The sequence below is a fragment of the Pomacea canaliculata genome, linkage group LG1 (assembly GCF_003073045.1).
Source record: "Pomacea canaliculata isolate SZHN2017 linkage group LG1, ASM307304v1, whole genome shotgun sequence".
NCBI classification, from domain to species: Eukaryota; Metazoa; Mollusca; class Gastropoda; order Architaenioglossa; family Ampullariidae; genus Pomacea; species Pomacea canaliculata.
This window is the reverse complement of record NC_037590.1, coordinates 27,879,861-27,899,348: the sequence shown is the minus strand read 5'-3', so window position 1 is coordinate 27,899,348 and position 19,488 is coordinate 27,879,861. Positions and strand designations below refer to the sequence as shown.

Here is a 19,488-nt window from a genome sequence, read left to right as displayed (position 1 = left end):
GTGCTAAGAACAAATTTAAAAATGACTAAGACTGCCATGAGAATGGATTGTATTTGCAAACGGACTAGTATTTTATCAGCCTCTCGTGCTGTCTGATAGTGTGAGGGAGTGCCTCTAGTGCTGTCTGATGATGATCAGGCTTGCCTCTAGTGTTTTGTAGTCTCTGATGTTGTGAGTCTTTGTATGCAACTGCATCTTTTGGATCTTGTCGCAGGAATAACTCAAACTTTCAAAGAGAGATTTAAACAAATTGTCAAAAAAACAAAAAAAATTCTTGAAATTTGCAGCCTCTAACCACTGATTTCACCAAACAGACTCCATAGAAGCTTTGTGTGAAGACGGAGGCAAAATCCTATTTTCCCATGCACTTCGTTAGCCTGCACTTAGGCACCCTCCGTGTCCGCTGGAGTGAAGGCAAGGCAAATGGAAATCAGAAACAATTTACAGGACATTGTTTTGGTTTTATTTCTTTTTTTCTTATTTGAATACATATTTCAAAATAGATTTTTTACGGGGTTTAGACGAACAATCATCTGAGGGCTAAAAGAAAAAAAAAGAAAATACAGAACGAAAGTAAGAAAAAGAAAATGAAAATACAGAGCGAAAGAAAGAAGACAGACAAACAGACAAGACAGAGAGAGAGAAAGTGACACATCAAACGAGGGAAGACAGAAATGTAAAAACACAAATAGGAAGGAGGTGGGGGGCCCAAACTAAGGATGAATTATTGTGTGGGGATGAGGAGGAGGTGCAGAAAATGAAAGTAAACAGAATGGCGCTGATCGATCCGTTAACTTGAATGAAAAGTGAATTACAGCAAAAAGTGCGGCTGCCAATACAAGGAGCTGCGGAAGCAGGGTGCCACAAGAGATTTCATGCAATCCCTGTACAGCTCACGAAAGCAGTCACAAACAAAGATGTTTCAAGCGGAAAGATGGGGTAGAGGGCGATGGGGGTAGCGGCCGGGTGCACTAGGAGTCTCAGTGTTACAATTAATGTACTTTCATGCTCTGGTTCTCAACTGACGATCGTGGCACCGCGTGGAGACCTCTGACACATCAAGTGTGGACCTGGGCAGGGAACCAAATTAGTCTTCCATCCATTAGTCTGACATTGAGTGTTCTGACATTGTTTAGACTACTGTAACGGATGAGTCTCTTCACTCACGCGGGTGTTTACTTCCTAAAAGATTCCTTCGCCTCACATACATGTCGTGCCGTCCCAGAGTTCCTTTACAACAATTTCAAAAGATTTTAATACAAGAGTGAAACATGCCCCACATTCGTCAAAGAGGGTAGATGTCTAATGCAGTAATAGGGTTCAGCCATCTTTATCAATTTGAAACTCCGTAAACATTTAGTCTAAAAGCAAACATATAATAAAGGTAAAGATTTCCTACTCATATAAACAAACTAGATTAGGTAAGTAAGCCAGGATTTCAGAGCAAGGGAGAATTCTTGAAACATGAACTAGCAGCACATTAAAAAAGCTTGTGATGTTTTTTGTGTTCATTCATATACCGCCAACTAAACTCACTTTGCTCATGTCTCTTATCCCATCAGATTGTTGATATCTAATGGAATTCACCAAAGACTCGAAAACTCTGATCATAAAAAGTACAATGAGTGAAGAACACAACACTTGTTTACACAAGTGGATATAACCTGTTGATCTCTTGGACGAGAACCATCGAACAGGGAAGATCGGATTTCAGGAAATTCCAATCAACCCTATTCCAATGTAAAGTATAGCTTGAATGATGATATAAAGAAATAAAGTTAATGCCACTCGTTTCCAGGATTGTTAGAGCGGTAATAATTGATTAAGGGTTAGAAAGACAAAGAAAACATTAAAAAATGTGAAATTAGGCGCCAGGTCCTCTACGTGTTCATGTTATCTTTCTTTCAGGAACCAACACTCCTTGTTGAGGAGAAAACAACATGGTTTGCTGGGCACAGAAACCTTACGATGACCCAAGACAATTGTTTATGTGTGTGTGCATGTGTTGATGAATGTATTGCAAGACTGGCATGGATGGTGGGGTGGAAGTCCAGCAATGAGAGAACCACATATCAGGAACGTTCCTGATAACAGTTGTAGTCATCATGGCCGCTGTGATAGATGGACAGACGTGACAGAGGCAACTCTTACACAGGCAATGTTCGTGTTGCAGCCACTATCCGAGCGAAATAAGCTGTCAGCTTAGCTTACACCGAGGTCAAAAGTCGTACAGTGTCCGGGAATAAATCAGCTCATAGTTCTCTCCCCTCGGCTTACCTCAACATGTCCCCTTCCCGAAGTCACATGCATTCACCATCCACCTCTCCTCTACACATTAACGGTGTTGCAGTCTTTACTGCCGCCATCACCCTTGGAAACGGTTCCTAAATCTTGTTTCCTGACCGACAGAGAGAAAAATTATAACAGATTGAGAGATGTTAGCGAGGGAACCTTACATCTTTGCCCTCTGAGAGCCCTGGACCCGACAACCCTGACGTCATCACTTGGCGGGCGAGACGGTCGCGTGACTTCAGGAACAAGACTGACGACCAAACATCGTTCTTCACGCGAAAGAGCGCTACTGCAAGGGCTGCACGCGAAGACTGGAACTGGTGTCGTTTGTGGACACCCTGACATCACACACCTCGTGCAAAGTGTTTTCTTCTTTGACAACACTGACACAGCTGCCAGCAATGTCACGAGCTTTATGAACCTCGTCTTTGTTCTCGACAAATAACAACTACATCAGGTAAACCACAGAAAAGGGCAGGTAAATAAAGCATATTTGGAAGGTGCGGGAGGGGAGGGGAAGGGCAAAGGATTGATGCACGAGACACAAAAACTGGGTGTAAACTGTTTTCTCGAGTTTGGGAAACTATTTGTAACTTTCACGTTCTAAGACTGCGGAATCCTTACCTTTGTCGTGTTTTCCTTTCTCCATTTTAAATGTGTTGATGTACTTATACAATAAAATAATCCTATTTGTCTATTTCTGTGCCAAAGAGATAGGCATTTTTTTTTGTTGGAAGCTCATGAACTAAACAAACTGAACAATGAACAAAACAAAATGCAATCGCTTCCCAAACACCCATACACTTACTATACTCTTAACTGCCCCCCCTCCTCCTAGCACACACATACATATACATACACTCACATTCTAGGTACATTTTATGATAAACTGACATGTTATGATAAACAGGTGTGCGTTTCCAAAAAAAAACTAAAATCAAATAATGAACAAAAATCCCTTTTTAAAAAGTTCTCACTAGTTTCAATGCATTTTATGTTACTGTAATAAACTGACAAAATAGATTTTTTTTCTTGTTATTCTTCTCTGTGAATTAAATGTTTGTGAAAGCATATTTGCTGCATGCAGATAATAATACATCGTCAACCGTAAGGAGAGAGGGAAGGAATGTGTACAAGAGGCGGGCGTCCACGAGGCCTCACCTCCCAGACCGCTGTAAAATGGCAAACAGCACGTCATCAATCGAGAAGGATATGTCGCTGGCATTTTCATCCATAATTTTGCCAATAGCCATTCTGAAAGTAGCAAATTTATGGCTATTTTAAGCTCGTCTCCTGGAGAAAATCCAGTCATCATCGTTGGAAATGATCCATACTGGAGGGGAGAGAGAGAGAGATGCAGGAGGGGCGAGCAGCGAGAGATACATCCGCCCTCAAAAAAAGCGATTTTGGTATGAGGGACAACAGGCGGTAAGAATTTTGTCTGCTTCGAAATCGGTCTTGCTTCATAATTTATAAGATAGTGTTCTTGAAGCAATTCTTTCAAAAATATTAAAAAAATCAAAAACATAAGTTTTCAACCGATCGCAATGTGTTTTTTTTTCTTCTTTTATGTTTCCTACAAATAGAGAGAAATTTGAAAAGAAGTAAAGTGGCGGTGTTAGGTTCTTGCTAAAAGTTTCCTGAAACAGGATAACAAAATACAGTCTTTGGCGGGTATTTTCATGCATGGTTCATGCAGAAGAAAACACACCTTGTGTAAAGTTACAGCACAATCGACTTCCCCAGGGTCCAGAGGAGGTTATCGAGGAGATGCAGTTGTCCCGTGCCATCCCACTCGGCGAGTTCACACGGTCTCTGGTTACAAAGCTGTTTGCCTGCTTCAGAGCTGATTATAGTGTCGAGCCTCTTAGCTGGCATCATCATCCACAAACACAGCAACAAAAATGAGGTTGAAGCTACTTGGAAGTAACTACCCCTCCTCCTCTCAAAACCGACGAAGCCAGGAAATCTCAGCTTACCTGATGTCTAAGATGATATTGTTTGGACACGTGACCTCCAGCACTAAATACAGGCGGAGAGCAGTTTCCAGGTAAAATGACAGAGTTGCAGATGCCACACCTGCTCAGACGTTTCGTTTTGATAAACAGCAGAATCATCGGCTCTGATAGTGTGAATTCTGCGGGCAGGCAGTGCTTTTTTCCAGTTCATCATTTTAATAGATTCTGTATGAAGGGCAACTCGCCTTACACAATTTCCCAGGCAATAAATCTTACTTTAGTGACCTTCTGGCATGAGCTTTTATGGCAACCCTGACAAGTTATTCCTCAACCCTTATAATTGTAAATGCATTTTACACTTACATGTACCCATCCCCCTAACACACACACACTCTTATACACACACCCCACACACCCTCTGACATACACACCCACACACTCTCTTACATCCATACACACACCACACACACACTCTATTACACGCTGACTGTGAACACAGATAAAATAATTGTTGGTAGGAAGCTGATCCACTAAGGATGTGTTATCTCGATGAGATCTCATCGCCTGATGAGATCTCGATGGGTCTCGATACTTTATTCAAATGGACCCTGCACAGCGGTGCTTTGTAGGATAAAGATTATATTAAAAACACACAAACACTAAACATATTCATGCTGCTGTTTCTTGGTGGTTGGCATCAGCTGCTGCTGCACACTTGCCATTTGATATTCTCGGAGCATTCATCACGTGCTGGGTGTATTTTCAGCTCTCGGCCCATCCCTCAAAGGTTTTAAAGAGCAAGGCATGTCAAAAAGCAACTTGGACCAATGATGGATGCCGAAGTTTTGAATTATTTCTGCCCAACATTTGGGACTGGATAAGAATCATTGACTTACAATCACCTCCCCCAAAAGACCTAGCTCCGGGTCGACTCACGGGTGGCACCGTATTTCCGCACTATTTAGCGAAGGCAAACAGACCATAATTCATGATTTCCAATGAACAAGAATAACGCGGTCGATGTAGCCGAGAATCGATGTCTTGAATGAGAAATCAGGTCTTGGCACCAATATTGCACCCAGGAAGGACATTTTTAGTTACCTTCCTAAGTCCAGAGATTTCTAACAACTCAGTGTTTCTTTTACAGTGGGTGGTAGGCACTGGACCTGGGTTAAATAAAGCAAAGTATGTCATGGGTTCCCTAAAAATTAAATATTTTTAACTTGAAAACGTTGTATAGTGAAATGATATTGTAGCTACCCTAATCTTTTCACTACCATATGCTACTTGTGGAGATGTGGATGGTGTGAAGGCCTCAGCCAATCGGCGAGCTGATAATAGATGCTACTGAGGTATAGAACGATGTCATGCTTTTGGATATTTTCTGTGTTTTTGTTTTCCTGAGATTTGTAAGTGAATACCTCGATAGGAGTATAACACAAATTTAGAGAAAGAGAATGTGGCATCTTTACCAAATCATTAGAATAAAATCTTGCATCCCTTAGTCTTGTCTGTGCCTAGCTGCTGAAAATAAAGAAACTGTAACATTCATTTCAACGAATCTTCCGAGACGACATTAACAAAGAAGTTCTAGCTTTGTAATCCAAATGATACCCGTTCCAAAGAATGTTCTGAAAGCTATTTTATTATTATTTTTTTTTATCAAGAAAAGCAATCAAACAGATCGACGTCACTCGAACCTACTCTAATAAGCAACACGAGTCAGGAGAACTGGCTATAAACATGGGTGGAATGAAGTTCAGCAAGGAAGGAAGAATAAATAGGGGAAAAAGGACAAAGGTTAGGAGGTGACGGATAATGAAAATGAGTGCAGACAAAAAGGTATCTAGAAAAAAAAAGAGAAAGAAATTAGCATGAGGAGGAAGAGGATAAGAAGACAAAGTAATATAAAGACCAGGAGGAGAGAGAGATGGAGCAGGTATAATGAAATAAGGTGGGTGGTTCAACTTTTTTTCTCTTTCTCACATGTTTGTACACAGTTTCGATTCAGCCATGGCCATCATAGCCCTCTTAAAGTGAGACGATTAATTTTATTTAATTTTTGGAAGTGGTGGCCTTAGAGCTCCTACATTCGACTGTGAGTCTGTGACTTCACGACTCCTGGAGGCTCATGTCTTCACAGATCGTTACTGATATCGCTATGAGTAAAAAGAAACGCTGACCAGAAGGACCAAAAGACTTTCAAAGTTTGATGTCAACAGCTGTCATCGTCTGGTGCTGCAGGTGGGTGACATCAGGTGAGCGGCGGCAACTGATGAACGCCCATTAAAGAGAGAAACTGAAAGCTGACGAAAGGAAATGAACAGATGACTAAGAAGAATATTTATGTAAAACAGTAAAATACAATGAATGAAGAAAAGCACAGAAGTGTTTCTTGTTTAGATTATCCTCCCTTACTTCAGATCATGTCAACGATGAGAAGATTGACTTCATCGCTGGTTACTCAAGTTTGTAAGAAATTTTTGCCGAGTCCAGGATTACTAGTATAACAGCATTACCAGTGTACGAAATAGCAGGATTACCAAAAGTTAATAAAGTAAGAGCCCAGGATTACCGGTGTTTGTGTGTAAAGAAAGCAAGAGTCTTATTTTTTTGCTGTCTGTTGACTCTGATGTCTTATCAGCATTTATTCTGTCTGCTAACCATCATTACTTTAATCTTTAGTGTAGCTTATTGTTCAACATTTTCCTGTCTTAAAAGGTTTCCAATTGTTAGCGCTGAGAGCAATCATTCTACTTAAATCGTAAATATCGTCTTCTGCTGTTCTCATCAACATTAGAGAGCCTAGGCTTACCCTGTATTTTAAAGTGAAGTTAATAGAGATTGCTGGTTTTCATCCTTCCTGTTTCATCTCTTCTCAGAGATCTTAACTTACCAATCTATGTCCGCGGGAATTAGGCTTTCCGCAAAAAGTTTTCTCAGGATAGAGGCTTTCTACAGAATGTTGGTGAGACATCAGCCCAGTATAGAGGCTTTCTACAGAATGTTGGTGAGACATCAGCCCAGTATTGAGGCTTTCTACAGAATGTTGGTGAGACATCAGCCCAGTATTGAGGCTTTCTACAGAACGTCTGCGAGACGTCAGCACTGTACCGAGGTTCAGTGGGAGAAGGACATAAGTAAACAGTAAGTAGAGTACAGGAAGTGCGTACAAGACCTGACAGAAAAAACAACTGAAAATAGCAATGTGAGGATGAGCGAGACAGAAAGCAAGACAGAGAAGCGGAAGTTGGGGGGCGGGGTAAAAGGCTGGCATCAAAGACTATTGATCACGTGGCCGCGCTAGTCCTTGGCGGCGCGAGCATAATTCTGTCACCAGAGTGCGCCTGGTTCAGGGGCGCGGCCTGAAAGCCCATTTTTTGGTTGAAAAGCCTCACAAGAGCCTGGCCTTTGATTACGCATGACATAACAGACGAGTCACGTGACAGTGTACACCAGCCAACAGCCTTCACCTTGACACCATAACTGCCAGTGACGTAATCGGTGGAGCCTGGTGCTAATTAGTCAGCAGCTCGGGGCTGCGCCGTCGGAGTGCTCGTGGTCAGATGTACTCCAGGTTTGTCCACCGTCTGAGAGCTAGGGACAAATACATGTACAAGTGGATGTACTAACGTGTGCACAGACAAAGTTTAACACACTCGACAAGCTGGGATGTGACGTTTACAGCACGGCAATATGGCTGCCAACAGCACCGTCTGAAGTGTGGATGTAATTAGTGCAGACTCCACAGCCTGCAGTCCACACATGACGACACAGGAGTAAAAAAAAATGTCCAGTGCCAAAGCTTCATTTCGAGAGCGCAAGGCAGTGGAGATAACTCTGTCACACAAGGAATGGAAAACCTAATTGGCAATGCCTGACATCCACACGGAAAGCTACAGCAACTCTGTAGACAGGTAAAAGTCTAATGAGAACCACTGGCCTTCCAACCAACTTCTTCCCCTTGCCCGTCACTTCAGAAGATTAGGCTCTGACACGTCTGGAAACTGGCCAGGAAGACAAACACGAGGAGCAGAGGAGCAAACTTTGCCGCCTTTCCCAAGGAATAGTCTAATGGGATTTCAGTCACCTTAGGGAGGACTGGCCGTCATGTCCGGATATTGCTAAGATGATGCATGCTGTCCACAAAATGTTCTGCCCTGTCAGAAGGGAGGCGTTGAGTTGATGGACGAATGGACCAACAGACCGAAAGATTAGGAGAGAAAGATAATGAGACTTGTTGCGAGTAAGCCAGTCAGACATAGAAATACAAAAGGTAAATGTATTAAAATTACTCATTTACCGTAACCTTTCATGAAATGACCTTCCTAATCACCATTGATACTCAATTCTGCTCGATTAGTGACAGGTTACCATGGCAATGACACAGTTCATTTGCATACTTAGAGAAATTTGAAAGGGTCAGTGGCGCTGCTTATTTCATTGGCAATTTCTGTAGCATTTTCCTAAAAGGGTATGTCCAGTGCAAACCCACCCCTTTCTCACAATGTTATTGCTCGTGATCACTTCTTTGCAACTGTAGTATGCAGGCGAGCTTACAATCATGATGGCTGTCGCTCTACAAAAATCGACATCTTTACTTAGGATAAAGAGGAAAGCATGTGGTATTCTTTGTCTGAATTACTTTTGGATTTGTAATAAAATACTTTTGGTGTAAAGAGGCGACATATTACCTTCAGCTTAGATGTTTGTGTGAGCAGAATTACCAGGCTCTCTTGCAGCATTCTGTACTACCTACCAGCAGTGTATAGAATGAAGGCTCTAAGTCAAGTAAGTCCACTAATGACTTACCTACCATCACCGCTGAAAAAGAGAAACGAGAGGCTTAATTAGAATCTTCAAAGGACCATTATGGGGTCCAGAATACGAATAGTGCTTTAAAGACAGCAAAACATAGCAAGCCTGTACACAGGATGCCTCCATGGACAGACGGTAAGTGTTTGCAGGCTGCTGTGCTTCACATCGCACCTGCTGCTCGGGACGCTCTTTGCTGGAAGTCAAGCACTTGGCCTCCCGAAACCTTCCAACTAAATGAGAAAGTGGGGTTTGGTACCGAGCACAGACAAGCTCTCAGCTTCTGGAATAAGTAAACCCTTACAAGAAAAATGAAAGATTTGTTGGAGACTGGTCAATGTCCTGGAAAAATGTTCAGTTTTGAGCTGTGATTTCAAATTAGAACGCATCTCTCTATACGTATCTTTTTTCCCCTGATTTTTGTTCCCTATAAAAGAAGCACTACAGCAATACACAATGTGCATCTTATTTCCTTTTAAGTGATTCATGGCAATTTCAACAGTAAAATGATTTATTATAACGAATGCCTAATTAAGAACAGGTAAAACTGTCTACGTTAAGTGCAAATGTCTTTTCCTTGATGAGAGCTTCTTCAAGCCACTTGTAAACTGTGAAAATCCAACGAAAACTTCACCTTTTGGGACGAAACAATCCTGGAACCAAAGCATGTAACAATGCATAGTGATGAATAATGAACAGTCTGAAAAAACAACTTCTTCTTCGCTTAGAATATTTTTGTCAACAAATACTTAAAAGTCTCTTATACAGTTCAAGGCAGTCTGAGCAATACCAGCCCCAAATGCGAAAGAAAAACGAACTCAACCTACCCGTAATCCTTGCACTTGTAAAGGAGAGAAGTGAGCACTACCCGGCTAATTCTCTGTCGACATGACTACCTACCTATCTCTCTATCTCCTTCTGTTTGTCACGATCCACAAAGATAACAAGCCGATAAGTGCATTGCAGAGAAGGTTTACACAAACATCTCGATTGTCAATCATCTCAACCTATAGATTAACCTAAACATAACCTGAATTCCCAGCTTCCCCGCCAGGATTACCCTCAGACAGAAAGTGTTAGCAGCCCTACAGAGAATCTCTGTTCGGATTACCGGGTATTAAGTGTCGTCTGGTGAAGCTAATGCTAAAGGAACACAGCATGTCGTCTGCCTAGAAACCTCCATTTTTCATCCGCCGCATGCTTGGATCAGTGAGGTAAAAATGGATGACGGTAATAAAGTGGACTATGTGTACCTGCTCAGTCATGAACTTCATAATTTCATGAATAGCAAGGTAATTAAAGTAATAAACTGTTATTGCTGAAGTCTTCTGTCATCAAGACAATAACGGTTGAGGCAATATTAAAAATGTCACGAGCCACACAGGGTTGAGCTGTGTTGATGGGGGAGATGGGTTGTCTCCTGACTACAACAGATTTGCCAGGTATCATCCACTTTTGTACATGGGAGCCGATGGTGTCCAACCAGACAAGCATCCCCACTCCTACCACGCAAAACTGAGCCTTCATTCTCTCCACAGCGAGGTCATTTGTACCCGAGAAATGTCGAGTACCCACGCTTGCAATCAGTCAAGCCAAACTACCACTGCAAAGAAATTCTGATCCGAATTATTGCTTGCCTCACTTCATCCGTGAGCAATGTTGGCTGATATTTCAGCCAGCTCTGGATGCATGCATCCTTAGTTGAAAGACAATTCTTACAGCGGCCGAGCCAGATTCGCACGTGCATGCACGCTTCATTTCCTGTCAATCCAAAACCTAATGACGACCCTTCTGCCAGGAGAGAGAGAAAGAGATAAAAAAAAGAAGATAGAGAGTGTGTGTGAGTGTATATATAAATAGCGTGTGTATATATTTTGTGTGCGTGTGTGCGTGTGCTTTGCCCTTTGTCATAATCGAAGACATTTTCTTTTTCTTGTTCTTCGCAACAATCGAAGATTTTATTTTCAGTTGTCAAAGCTTTCTTAAGACCAGACCTGACGTTTTGACATTTTAAGGCCAGATATACATGAATTACATTGGCAATTTTTATTTCAGATATAGATTTTGTCTTAATAAAGGAAGGAATGAACGAAAATCAAAGCAAACATAATACTTTCCTGTCCTCTATCTTCCTTGCCTTTCTTGTTTATTTGTTATATATTAATGAAAAGTAAAACATAGGGAAACAAAAGAGTACAATATTGAGAATAAAATACCGAGGTTGGATCTCCGAGGTTTTCGCTTTCTCGTTAGAAGGGAAAGTGCGATATGCGTCTGGCGCTTAATGAAAGTCTGACTATTAACAACGGCGAATGGAGTTCACGACCTTCGCTTAGAACACTAACAACACTTGGAGTAGGGGTCACACAGTTCACTCAAGTCTTCTGATTTCCTGATTAACACTTTTACACTAATGTTGTGTGTGTGCAGCCAATTATTGCAGTTGTACTACAGGCCGATATAAAAGTACCCCACTGCCGACAATGTTCACACTGTTCTGACCACCCTGGCCAGGGCATCCCTCCGTCCAGCAACAGTCAAGGGTTGTCTGCTCTTGGAACGGCAGAGAGAGAGAGAGAGACAGAGACGACGTACCCTGCTTTCCACACGCCGGGCATTAGCCATGATGAACCACTTACATTTCGTAGTGCACTGCTATGTCAGGGAGACAATAGACTCGAGGACAGGACACGTACATGAGTGCAGACTGCTTGCCTCCTGCCTAGAATGTTCACACATGTGTACGTTCCATCTGATGTTGTACTGTGAGTGGTTATGTGGAGGTGTACACAATGTAAATAATTGCGAGACAGACTGTAAGTGTCAGTGTAATTGAATTGGATGTAGTCAGTTTATAGTTTTGTTATTGCCTGTGTTAATGTTTTATGTAGAGTGTCGTTCTCATGTTGCTGTTGGCAGACGAAACAATTTCATGAAAAGGATTAATCAGGATTTATATATATATTTATCTGTATGACACCTTTACCTTTATTGTTTGCATGCTCACGTTTAGATGCCACTGCGCTTTTTGGCAGCAGGTAAACACTCTATTTCACACAGAAGATACACTTACGAAATATTTCTACAGTAGGCACCCTATAAGTAATTATTTAATTTAGCGATGAAATGACAAAGTGTTTCTTAAGGCTTGAGCATGATCGTGAAGATGAATTGTCAACTCTCAACTCACAGTCCATGCCTGTGGATGAGTACGAGCTACAGTCTTTGTAACTATTCTTGGCAACATGTCCGATACAGTAGACTGCACATGACCGACATTTCGTGCAGAAAACTAAACTCACACCATTAAAACTCTCATCATTCATTAATCACGTTTATTTCCGAGCTCTCCGAGGTCAGCTTCCAGTCTCACGCAGTCAAAGGTTAAAGGTCAAATAACTCTTGACCAGACGCACCAAATACTCACCTGCTACCTGCTCATCTGTAAGTGTAAGGACCTGATCGTGGTTCTGCAACAGAAACAAGAAAACAAGTTTAGAACAAGCCCCACACGTTTTTCTCGAGAAGAGTTGATGAGGTCTGAACACAGCTCCCTCAAACGTCACTCACACCCAGTCCTGCATTATTTAAAGAGTGTTTTTAAAAAAATACAAGAACCATCGGGCATTGAGACGAACTGGTGGTCCTGACTGCCGGAATGTTGATTAATATCACGGTTTTTGCTTCAACTGTGTCACGTGGTGATGTGGCAGACTGGAGCAGACGGCTGGGGACCGCTCGCTGCTAGATGCTCAAGCGGCAGAACGAGAATTTTCAGAGGGATTTGCTGAGAACTTACATTCTACGAAACATAAACGTGTCCACCCTAAACAACTTTAGAAATGCCTGATACATTATACCACAGTCTCGAGCACATAAACATCTGAGCACACACACACGCACCCACAAACAAGAAAAGAAAAAAGACACAACACGCATCATAATACAAATAACATGCATACAAACTGGTGTGTGGGCGTCTGCACCTAAGATTCATAAGTTTTCCACATCATAAAGTTTAAAACACACCCTTATTCCCTCCACCCAGTGCACAGCCACATCCGCAGTTTGGCGATGTTGATAAGCGGCCTGTGTCAGTTTGTTTTATCTACAGCACTACCGACGACGACAACAAGAAGTCTTTCATAAAAAGAGTATGAATAAATGTTTACTTGCCTTTTTATCTGTAATTTCACACGCATTTTAGCTGGATTTCATATCAGTGCATTTGTTATTGATAGAAACACTTATTCCATTTCGTTCTGTCTCAAACACCAGAACTAACGAAGTCTGTATCGCCCACTGCCACGTCAGCTTAGAAATCGTTGAATTATTTAACAGAATATTTACACTTATTCACTGAGACATCTAACCAGCCAACCCAATAAAGAGAATGATGTGTATCAGTTTGTTAAACTTCAGAAAGTCAGCAGTCAGGCTGAATGTGTTCCATCATCAAATCTTTCCACAAGATTGACCATCAGTAAGTACCAACCACAGACACCTTTGCCAAAGACCCTGCCATCTAAGACATGTCATTTTCCATAAATTCGCCATTTCTTGCCTTCGTTTTATTTGCATTTATATTGAAGATTTTTACGAGATAGGATCTTGTAATATTCAGCTGATTGTGACACACCAGACCAATATCGCAAGCAAACAACAATGTAAACATTCATTTCTTGATCCTGTTTTGGGAACATCTTTTTGTCATGCAAGCAATATCGTCCATCGATAAAGCAATTTTTCTCTGACTTGGAGATTAAACGGGAGTATTCTACTCTATCACCATGCGACAAATTTTTGTGAGTTTTTTTACTCATTTGTTTGAAAGACTTGATTAATAGAGACGCAGGCACGCACGCAGGCTGCCACTAATGACAGACTTGCTCTCCGGGTTGTCCATATGATGATGTCCAAGAGTTATCTTTGCGTCTTTTTTCGGTTCATATTTCTAGAATTGTGTGTTCCAGTTGAGTTGCCATCAGTATGAATGTGAAAGTACTAGCATGGTGTACACGGTGCTTCCAAAGTCAGATTGTGTTCAGATGGCCTTCTACTGCTGAAACCTGGACTCTGAGTCTGGACATAGTTATTGGAATGAGAAGTGTATATACGAGCACAGACATTTACATTTATGAGAAAGCTGTTAATCTGTACCTAGACATCTGGTTATGACAATCGGAGAGATGGTTAAATCCATAGCTTTAAAAATGGATGAGACTCATTAAAGAACTTTCATTCTCATTCAAGGGACTCCATTGTCCTCACCACCATCAATTGTCAGACAGATCAGAGCTGCTTCACAACATTAATTACCAAAGAAATGGTGAAACCTTCTTCATACTTGCCATTCCACACAATTTTGTAAAAATGGATACAAACAAAACACAAACAATGTATAAAAAAGAGATGCTCAGGGGGAAGGGTCAGCAAGCAAGAACAGTTACAGAGGAGGGGCAGACATGGCTGCCCTGACATTCTGCTTGCTAGATGACCTGCAAGAAATAAGACATCTAATGTCTTCGTCTGAAACTTTTCAGCACAAAAACTCAAAAAAGAAAGTTTTCATCTCTAAGCTGGCGAAATTGTCAGTTCATATTTGTTTAATTTTCTTTCATCTACGGTTGTCGTCAGCAAAAAAAAAACAACAACAACAAAAAACAACAAAACAAAAAAAAACAAAAACAAACAACAACAACAAAAACAACAAAAACTCCATTCAAGTTTCCGGTACTTGAGCAAAACTTTGAGTAGCCATACTTTAAAAAAATACTTATTTCCCATCCAAAAATGCATCACTTCACCTCAAACCAGCACAGACAATGTCTTGAAACTTTTGCTTTTGCATAACAGTTGGTTTGTGACAAGCTAGGATGGACGAGCTCAACTTATGTTATCAACACTTTTTTGTTTGCGCCTCGAGGGTAATGTCATGTGAGATCTTCTGCACAGTATTAATATTACAAGAATCCCTTTTCTTGACAAGCTCCGAGCTCTCATAGAAGGATTGTTTTTATCTGTGGCATTTTCGTGGTTAATTCTTGGGAATATAGCAAAGACGGCCTTCAACAAGACATAGATATAGATTGTTGTAGAGAATCTGTTAGCGTCGTGATTTTACAAGGATGTGAAAGTTTTGAATACAGCAAAAAAGTGACATTGCACTGATTCTAAATCCGAAATAGTAAGTTTCTAAATGATAGCAAAATATCACATTTGTGTGGATTAAAATAGAAGTTGGAAATATTTGTTTGACGTCTGTGATACAGTATTTGTACAGAAGTATGGCGACACATGTAAAGACCCGCATTTTTCTTTGTGGACATGGCTTCATACTGCACACGGAACTACAATGATCCCCCTGAAGACATTATGGACAGAAGACTTTATTTCTGGCATGGGAGCTTATAGGGTTCGTATGAACTTAGCGGGGAGATAACACACTATTACAAGAGGTATCGTGTGCTCAGGGATGGGGAGTAGCTGTAGCCTAGCTACAGCTACTGTAGCTGGCTACAAATTTTGTAGCTTGTAGCTTAGCCGGCTACAAATTAAAAAAAAGTAGCTTTTAGCCGTAGCTACATTTTAGAAAGTAGCTGTAGCTTGGCTACAGGTTGGCTACTTTCACGACTGTAGCACTCTAGTAATGTACAAAGTATAATGTCTTTGGGTTGTAGATTTGCATCTATTTTCCAGAATGTTCAGCACGGCAGCAATGTAAAAGATAGAATGTCTTTGCGCGAGGGAGGAAATGATGTTCAACAATGTAGCGATGTTCAAAAATGTCTTTATTGCGACGAAATAGAATGTCTGTGCTAGAATGTTCGAGGGGAGGGAGAATAAATAACAGGACTGACAGTGGTGTGGGACCTCTTTGTGAATTGGAGAGAGAGAGAAGTTAGGCCAGCTGCTGAGAAAAAGATACTGAATTAAAGAAAACTTCAGTGTGGAATTCCATCTCTGTGATATTTCTGGTACGACAGCCCACTCTACGTAGCCACTTGACGTGTTGGTTACACGACCATTCGTCGACAGCGTGTCAGCAAGACGACGACAGACGTACACTGCTCTCACTGCTCGGTGTGTTGACACACTCAGTAACCGGAAGTACCGGGAGCGATTTGAAAAACGAAGATGGACGTACCCATCAATTTCCAGCCTTATTTGAAATTTTTTACATTTTGCGAAGCCACAAAATGTGGCTATAGTTTCAAATGCAAGAATGGGTGCACGAACAAGTACTCAACGAACAAGACGTCGGCGTTTAATTTGAGAACGCACTTGCAGGTAAGTTCGTTGAGATTTTCATCGATCTTCATTCTTCATGTTCTTGCTTTTCTGCTTTTGGAATAGAGGAGTGTACATGTTGTAAAGATTGTGGAAAGGTAAGGGGTTGCATCAACGTGATTACCGCTGGGGCGACGACTGATCAAACTGCTGTCTTTACCGTTTCTGTACTATCTATTTAGTCTTTGTCATAAAGTGTGTGTGTGTTTTTGGTTTGTTTGTATGAAAAAGAGCATGGAGGACGTTTGAACAGTATGGTGGCTTGAAGGATTTTATATTTAATGCTAGTAATTTAATATGACAATTAGCTTGATAGAAACTTGCTGTGATTGTGAATGGACTTCTAAATTTTGTTTCATTTTCATGTGTTTATTTTAGAGGAAACATCCACTGCTTGCCAGGCAGTTGACTCAAGACTTGGAAACGTCACGAAAGCGGAAAAGGGAAGACGACGACCAACCCTCTGTCTCGAAGCTCTTCAAAGTGGAACACAAGAGTACCGTCAGCAAAGCAGACGTCAATTCCGCCGTCCTTGATTACCTGTTGGAATGCAACCTGTCCTTCTTCATGCTGGAGAACGAGAAGTTTTCAAAGTTCGTGTCCAGACTCACTGGCCAGGAAACGCAGTTAATGAGCAGGAAAACGGCGAACCAAATGTTGGAGGTAAGTTTTACTATTTTTGTTTTTCTTCCTTTTTTGTTTGTTTTACTAGTTTTATTTTAAGTAGGGTGATGTATGGAGCCGTCGTCGTGGTCGTCCGAGGAAAAGCTGGGTCACCAACATTAAAGAATGGACCGAACGCGAGATGCCAGACCTGCTCTCATCTGCTCAAGACAGGACCGGGTGGAAAATTCTGTCTGTTGCTGCTGCCGGACGGTCCCCCCTACGCCCGGACCGGGCATGGGACTGACCTGACCTGACCTGATGTATCCACAATTAATATCTTTTGTTCTTGGTCACAGAACTCAAATTTCATGTGCCTCGACTACTTGCAGGGCGAGAAGTGCGTGGGCTTGGGACACCTCCTGCCTCAGCTCAACACCCTCAAGACCCGCATCGAGCAACAGAAGTCCAAGCTAGAAATCCGTGGTCCCCTAGCTACTGCTGAATGGGTTGGAGACCAGATTTGCTGATGCCTATAAGGACCAAGACACCCTGCTTGCAACTGTGTCGAACCCAAGGTGAGGGAGAGTTTTCGTTATTTCAGTGTATTTTTTCTTCATTTATAAGCTACTCTCTGTCACTGTTCTTTTGAGAATGAGAAGAATGTGAAGCGTTTAGAGCTCAGATTACACGAGAATAAGCCCTATACAAATATCCGTAAATAAATTAAAAAATAAACTTTTGACGGGAGGTGGGGGGAGGGGGCTGTTGATTAAAAAAACAAAACATAATATTCACTGTCACTGGTCTTTTGACACTTGCCTACAAATCAAAATAAGTACATAAAACCAGTACATTTTATAAAATTAATTAAAAAACAGCAATAAGAAAAAAAATTTAACGAAATTAAACAAAGCATTAATTATTGTGCATATTATTGTTTCAGGTGCAAGTTGATGTGGACTGGGGACCAAACCCTGCATGAGAAATGCAGATCCCTCTTGACTGCAGAGGCAGCATTGATGGACACGCCAGTCCAGTCCCCAACCAAGTGCTCAGCTCAACAGGCAGACTTCATCATTATGAAGAAATTACCGGCACCCCTGAGACAACTACCTTCCTGATGTCTGGATTGTCGCAGAATGTCAATGAACTGGACAAATAGCCCACGATCAAACAACTCTATCTGCGCACCAACACCGTCTTGCCAAGCAGTGCTGCGGTTGAGAGATAGTTCAGTCTGGCAGGACTTATCATGACAAAGCTGCGCACTAGGGGGACAGACAGCAACTTTGAGGCCAAAGTTCTGGTCAAGTTCAATTCCATGGAGGACTGAAAGCATGTAGATTTGTTTTAACAGTATTCACAAATTATCAGCACTAAGTCAAAAGGTTGTTTTATACCTTTGCATTTTGTTGTTAATATGGAGTTTTTGGTGGTCTCAGATCAGAATAAAGGTCAATGTATATAAAAACCAGTTCTTGTGTTAGCAAGTAATAGTGTTTTGTGTGTATGTTTGATGTTTGTGTATGTTGCTACAGCCAGCTGACTACAGCTAACTTGTTATAACATCACGCTTTTAAAAGTAGCCAAAAGAAGCTAAAAGAAGCTGACTACATTTTAAAAGTAGCCCAAAGTAGCTGGCTACGTTTTGGAAAATTGTAGCTGAAGTGTAGCTGGCTACGTTTTGAAAAAAAGTAGCTGTAGCGTAGCCGGCTACAAATTAAAAGTAGCTTGCCCATCCCTGCGTGTGCTTAGACGGAGGAACAACCAGAGGTCCTTGATGACTCGTTAACGTCAGTGGACAGAAACACCTGCCGGCCATGACAGACGCAAGACCAGCAACTCTGGAATCGAAGGGTATTGGAAGTTGTAACTATAAACATGAATATTAGACCCCCATGTGTGTGTAAATGGTAGAGATAACACACAAGGGAAGAAAATAGATGACAGCCACAAAAACATCCTCACAGTAATCATGAAGATACTTCACGGCACGCAGACCACTGGAAGCACGAGAGATACAGGTTCACCGAGGGGTCAAATCTCCTCGTGCACTTTACCTGACCCTCGCCAAAACTGAGGATGTCACTAGAATGGAAAATAGAGAATGGATTGCAGGTATCAAACGAGTGTAACGAGGATTTCACATTTCTGGGCGGATTTTCTTTGAAGTGTTTGCGACGCAGAGATTAAACGTGGCGGCTTGGGTCTGAACGCAGCGATTGATGAATTCATCAAGAAGTTTTGATGACACAGCTGCCTCCTGCAACTGATCGAAGTTTCAGGTGGTACAAACATGTCTTGTGTCTGTCTTCAAAGGTTAAATCAGATTGCTTCGTCGCAAACAGGGTCTGAAGGAAGGGCGGTTATTACCAACGAGGGCGGTATGAACTTCTGACACCAGGATCTAATCGTTTGCTAACGACCTCTCCACTGACCTTTTAGTTCTTTGCTTCTCTGAACCAATATTGCGGCGTGTTATACTACACCTGTCCCTATCTTCCAAGGTAGTATCATTGTCAACATT

The 19,488-nt window shown here is 41.6% G+C and overlaps 1 protein-coding gene and 1 long non-coding RNA gene across 6 annotated transcripts in view; one reads left to right on the top strand and one right to left on the bottom strand.

Annotated features, from left to right (window-relative positions):
* Positions 1–19,488, bottom strand: part of LOC112567844 (calmodulin-A-like) — a 71,477-nt gene that overhangs the window by 32,066 nt on the left and 19,923 nt on the right. For all 5 annotated transcript variants that reach the window (XM_025244693.1, XM_025244683.1, XM_025244714.1 and 2 more), the window contains one exon: positions 12,493–12,535. In XM_025244693.1, coding sequence (XP_025100478.1) covers positions 12,493–12,535 — 43 coding nt within the window. The remainder of the gene's footprint in view (positions 1–12,492; positions 12,536–19,488) is intronic.
* Positions 16,977–17,962, top strand: LOC112567871. Its single transcript, XR_003099934.1, has 3 exons — positions 16,977–17,018; positions 17,351–17,536; positions 17,905–17,962. It is a non-coding gene; the product is annotated as an uncharacterized LOC112567871 (long non-coding RNA).